The 5,464-nt window shown below is 49.9% G+C and overlaps 1 protein-coding gene across 1 annotated transcript; it reads left to right on the forward strand.

Moving 5' to 3' along the window:
• The first annotated feature begins 1,123 nt into the window (after positions 1 to 1,123).
• Positions 1,124 to 5,000, forward strand: LOC123055032 (protein Rf1, mitochondrial). Its single transcript, XM_044478938.1, has 2 exons — positions 1,124 to 3,897; positions 4,568 to 5,000. Exon 1 carries the CDS (start codon positions 1,124 to 1,126, stop codon positions 2,615 to 2,617), a length of 1,494 nt encoding a protein of 497 aa, XP_044334873.1. The 3' UTR covers positions 2,618 to 3,897; positions 4,568 to 5,000.
• Positions 5,001 to 5,464: the final 464 nt, after the last annotated feature.

Raw genomic sequence — 5,464 nt, forward strand, 5'->3', positions numbered from 1 at the left:
TTCAACAAGGTCGCAACGCCCTCGGACCCCGCCGTTGTCGGCTCCGACCGTGACCATAGTCAAGTATTCGTCTGGTTTTGTCATCCGAAGCCCCAACCAAACCAGCTAGACCGCCTGCCTCCACTCGCCCACAACCTGCAACAGAGAGCTCCCAGATCGAAGCCTCCGCCTTGCTGCCTTGGCGTCCTGCGAACTGTCGGAGCCACACCGCATGGAGAAGACGACGTCATGTGGCCAGCCAGAGCCGCACCCCCAGTAGACCGAAGCCTGCCGCCGGTGAAGCCATGCGATGCTCCCATGCCGCCTTCGCAGGACGCTGTGACTTGCGCTCCAAGGAGCCGCATTGTCACATGGTGCCGCCGCAACACCAACCTTATTGCAAAGCAGCCCAGGGAGACCACCCCCGTCGTCGGCCCAAGATCCGCGCCGCCATGGACGCACAACCACAGAGCATGCGAACCCCAACCGCAAACCATCCTCGCCGCATGCGCGCATCCGCACACCCGCGCCGCCCCATGCAGGCGCTCAAGCGAGGGCGCCCCTTGCCGCCACACTGGCAGGCCATGGGCCTAGATCTGCGCGGCGGACTCTCACCGCGCCATCCTTGTCAGATCTGCGCGCTCCACACCGTGCTCGCACGCTCCCTCCGCGCCTTTGCACGCACGGATGCCGCCATTAGCCCGATGATGCTCGCCACACCTTTGCTTGGCTGAGCTGCCTCGCGTCGCCCGAGCTCCTCGTGAGAGGGAGAGAAGGGCCCGCCGCCGTCGACACCGCGCGGGTTTTTCCCGGCGACGCCCTCCGGTGGCGGCGAGGGGGAGGGGTGGAGTGGTGGGGTAGTTTGCGGGGGCGCCCAGATTCTCCTGGGCCGCTCGCGGGGAGCGACAGAGAGGGTGTAGATAGCAGCATAGTTTGAATAGTGCAGCTCACCTTATGAGTGCAAGGCTGTAAGCAGCCATCGAGCATTAAATCATCTCTAGCAGATTCTGCAAACATGGCCATCCGGTAAAATAACCGCCAATTTGCCGGCCAGAATAGATCCCAAAATCGTCCATCCTAATTTTTTTACGGGATCCCGGTTTCGTGCGCCCATTTCCTCTATAGCTACGGAGAGATAAAAATCATGAAGTGCCCTTGTAGCGCCCACCCGACACCCCAAGCACACGCCCCCGGCGCTGCGGCGGCATCCCAACTCCTCCGTCCGGCTATCTCTCACCCCTCTCCGGTCAGCCGCGTTCGAGGCGGCTCGCCGGCGGGCAGGCCCACGGGTCCTGCCTCCTGCGTTCCCTTCCTCGTCGACGGAGGTGCGCTGCTCCTCCCCCGCTTTCCGCTCGGGCGCCAGGGCCTCCTATTCGTCGCCTCTGCTGAGCGCGTTCGGCATCGATTGCAACCCGCGGCGGCGGAGGCGGCGGCGCTGGTTGCTGCGCGCGCGCGCGCCGAGCGTCGCAGGCGACGCCACTCGATCGCGGTGCGCCTCTTCAGCGGACGCACGCACCACCCCAGAGGGCGAGTCGAGCTCGGCTGGAATCGGCCAGCAATGCCAACCGCCCGCCTGTCCTCCCTCTCCACCTCCTCCTTCAAGGCTCCTTCACGAGAGCGCCGAGCCCCCCTCGCCGCCTTGGCTGCCGCCACGGAGCGCGTCCGCGAGGGAACGCTAAGTCGGCAGGACGCGCACCACCTGTTCGACGAATTGCTAGGCCAAGCCGCCGCCGTCCCGGAACGCGGGCTGAACAACTTTCTTGCCGCACTAGCCCGTGCTCCGCCCTCATCTGCCTGCAGCGATGGCCCCGGCCTTGCCATTGCCCTCTTCAACCGCATGTCCCAAGGCGCTGGTGCACGGGTGGTGTCGCCCACGCTCTGTACCTATTCCATCCTCATGGACTGCTGCTGCCGCGCAGGCCGCCCGGACTTGGTGGTTGCCTTCTTCGGTCGCCTCATCAGGTTGGGGTTGCGCTTGGAGGTCATCTCCTTCAGCAATCTCCTCAAGGGGCTTTGCAAGGCCAAGCGCTCAAATGAGGCATTGGATCTGCTGCTCCACCGGATGCCTGAACTGGACTGTGCGCCTGATGTCTTCTCCTACAGCATTGTAATCAACGGCTGCTTTAAAGAAGGTGAAGTAGACAAAGCGTGCAATCTCTTCCATGAGATGATCCAACTGGGAGTTCAACCTAATGTGGCCATCTACACCTCAATTATCGATGCACTAAGCAAGTGCGGAGCCATGGACAAGGCAGAAGTGGTCCTTCGGCAAATGGTTGATCAAGGCATTGGACCCAACATCAGGACATATACTAGCCTGATACATGGATATTCCGCTTCGGGTCAGTGGAAGGAGGCAGTTAGGTTATTCAAGAAAATGATAAGGCTTGGTGCTCTACCAGATACCGTCATGTGGAACTCATTTATGGATTCACTTTGCAAGCATAGAAGGACAAAGGATGCTAGAGATATTTTTGACTCCATGGCTGCAAAGGGCCAAAAACCTGATATTTTCTCCTATTCTACTATGCTTAACGGGTATGCGAAAGAAGGATGCTTCGATGATATGACTTGTCTCTTCAATTCGATGCTACAGAATGGTATTCTACCTGATCACCGTGTTTTCAACATTGATTAATGCATATGCTAAACGTGGACTGATGGATGAGGCTATGCACATGTTCGAAGTAATGAGGCAACAAGGAGTAAACCCGGATGTATTTGGCTATCAAATCATAATGGATTCACTTTGCAAAATGGGTAGGATGGATGCTGCTCTGGACAAATTTAATCAGATGGTCAATCAAGGAGTTTCACCTAACAAAGCTGTTTACCAATGCCTGGTTCTGGGTTCTTGCTCTCATGGTGATTTTGTGAAAGCCAAGGAATTGATTTCTGAAGCAGTTACTAGAGGTCCCTGTTCTAACAGTGTGTTCTTCTAACCTGTAATAAACGACCTGTGCAAAGAAGGAAAGGTGAAGGAGGCACAGGATATGTTTGACTTCATTGTAGGTATTGGTCAGCGGCCTGATGTGATTATGTACAATTCACTGATGGATGGATATTGCCTTGTTGGCAAAGTGGAGGAAGCACTGAGAGTACTTGATGCTATGAAGTCTGCTGGCCTCCAACCTGATGCTTTTACATACGGTATACTTCTTAATGGCTACTGTAAAATTGGAAGGATCGCCGCTGGATTGAGTCTTTTCATGGAAATGTCACTCAGCAGGGTTAAGCCCACGACTATTATGTACAACATTATACTTGATGGGCTGTTTCGCTCCGGGAGAACAGTTTCTGCAAAGGAAAAATTCCGTACGATGAGCGAAAGTGGCATACCAGTGGGCATTGACACATACAACATAGTTCTTAATGGACTTTGCAAAAACAATTGCACTGATGAAGCAATAGAGCTGTTCAAGAAATTACGTGCAACGAACGTGAAGATTGATGTCATAACATTCAGTACCATGATTTCTGCAATGTTTAAAACTAGGAGAATTGAAGAGGCCAAGGATTTGTTTGCTACTATATCAGCCATTGGGTTGGTGCCTTCTGTTGTGACTTACAGTTTAATGATGACGAATTTCATAAAAGAAGGGTTGCTGGCAGATGCTGATGATATGTTTTTAGCAATGGAGAAGGCTGGCTGTGCTCCTGACTCCAGGCTGCTAAATCAAGTGGTCAGGGTATTTCTGAAGAATGGTGAAGTTGTAAAGGCTGTGACTTATCTCGCTAAACTTGATGCTAAACAGCTGTCAGTTGAAGCTTCAACGATTTCGTTAATAGTATCTCTCTTCTCAAGGAAAGGGAAATTAAGGGAGCACGTAAAATTGCTTCCGGTAAAGTACCAGCCTCCTGAGATGTTGGGCTGAGGATCGATACAGTATTACTTGGAACTTCGTACAAAAAAGCAAGGTGGTATTCTCTCATAGCTGACAGAATGTCATTGCCCCAACCTGCCTTTTTTTTCAAAATGCAGAAAATTCATCCATTTTATTGTTGCCTGATGTTTGATGTCACGTTCTAAATTAAAATAACAAGCCTGTGGTCTCCGAGTCATATGAGTTTGCCTCTTCTTGTGATGAAGAAGGCGTAACTCTGATCTGTGAAGTTTTGTTATGTCACACATTTAGGCCTATTCAGAGTATCCAAATTTGTGGCAAAGTATTTGGCTGCCTACCTCTGGGAATACCCAAACTCGGTGTTTACGCATTTATGCAATATGAAGGCTTGAGCAGGGATTGCAAGACAAACACGATATAAAATAGTTTGTTTAACAACTGTGATATTTTTGAGTAATGGCTCTCTCAACAGTAGTGCTATTTCTTGGGGGGAAAGCGTTAATTGCGCTGTATTCATGAGGTGCAGACTGGTAAACAGAATTGAACTGTGTTGTCATCTAAAATCTACTCCTAGTTGCCAGCGGTAGTGCACTTTAGTTAGTAATCTGATGTTACTTCAGGGCTATTAAGCATGTTTTTTGCTACTCCCAGGAACTGCTTGCTGACTGTAAAAATACATTGCAATCTCTCCAATAGGAAATATTGACCTTGATTCACTGTCTATGTTATTTTCGCTGCTCTAGGATCAGTTTGTTGTACCGCCGTTGGGATTCTCATCCCAGAAACACACCATGGTGCATTCGATGGCGTCTCATTGTCACCAGTCACCGGAAGAGCGTGAGATGGTGCTAAATCAAAGAAAGTCAAGCCCCAAGCCTGATGAGTGCGGAGTTAGAAGAGCAGGAAGGAAAATGAGATGCTTGCTCTGCTACGGCCGGCAGCGAGCAAGGGAAGGGGGAGGAGCTTCCTCGTCCACGACCACGCCGGCCAGCGGCGACATTTTCTGACATTGACTGACAGAAACAAAAGGCATGCTTCAAAAGAAGTTGAGAAACACTGGCCCAGGAAGTTGAAAAACGATTTTCCTAGAGAAGATATCTCGATTCAGTCAAGATTTATAACAAGAATCATATGAAATCTATAGCTAACATGCATTGTTACAACAGTATATGTCTACAATGACCAAAAAAGGGTATCTGCATGTACGGAAACAATCATGGAGGTGAGTTTAGTAAACAGACAGAAAGCAACTCACTCATAATTGTTTTAAAAAAGAAATTAAAACAGTGATCTTCCATTGGGAAGTATATATACATTATACAACACCACTACACAGAGCTATGAATTAGAAATCTGAAGATTATCAAGTAAAAAAACACATCATGAGCAAGGTCCATCTCAGGACTAAGATAAACATAATGAGCAATTCATGCTTGATAAAAAGGTACAACTCTTAATGCATCTTTAGTGATTCTATAGCTAGAGCAAATTAGGACATACCATTCCATTACTAACTCTTAAGGCATCAATTCATTTTCTAAGAAGGCATTTTCATCACCATTCTATGTTTTAGAAAGTACCCCTACCTGAAGGATAAAATCTTTATAAAAGAATACGCAGACTTAAAATCTTAAGAACTG

Source organism: Triticum aestivum, chromosome 2D (assembly GCF_018294505.1).
Source record: "Triticum aestivum cultivar Chinese Spring chromosome 2D, IWGSC CS RefSeq v2.1, whole genome shotgun sequence".
NCBI lineage: Eukaryota > Viridiplantae > Streptophyta > Magnoliopsida > Poales > Poaceae > Triticum > Triticum aestivum.

Excerpts from the sequence above, each read along its gene's own strand:
- LOC123055032 (XM_044478938.1), top strand. The coding sequence starts at position 1,124 with ATGAAGTGCCCTTGTAGCGCCCACCCGACACCCCAAGCACACGCCCCC.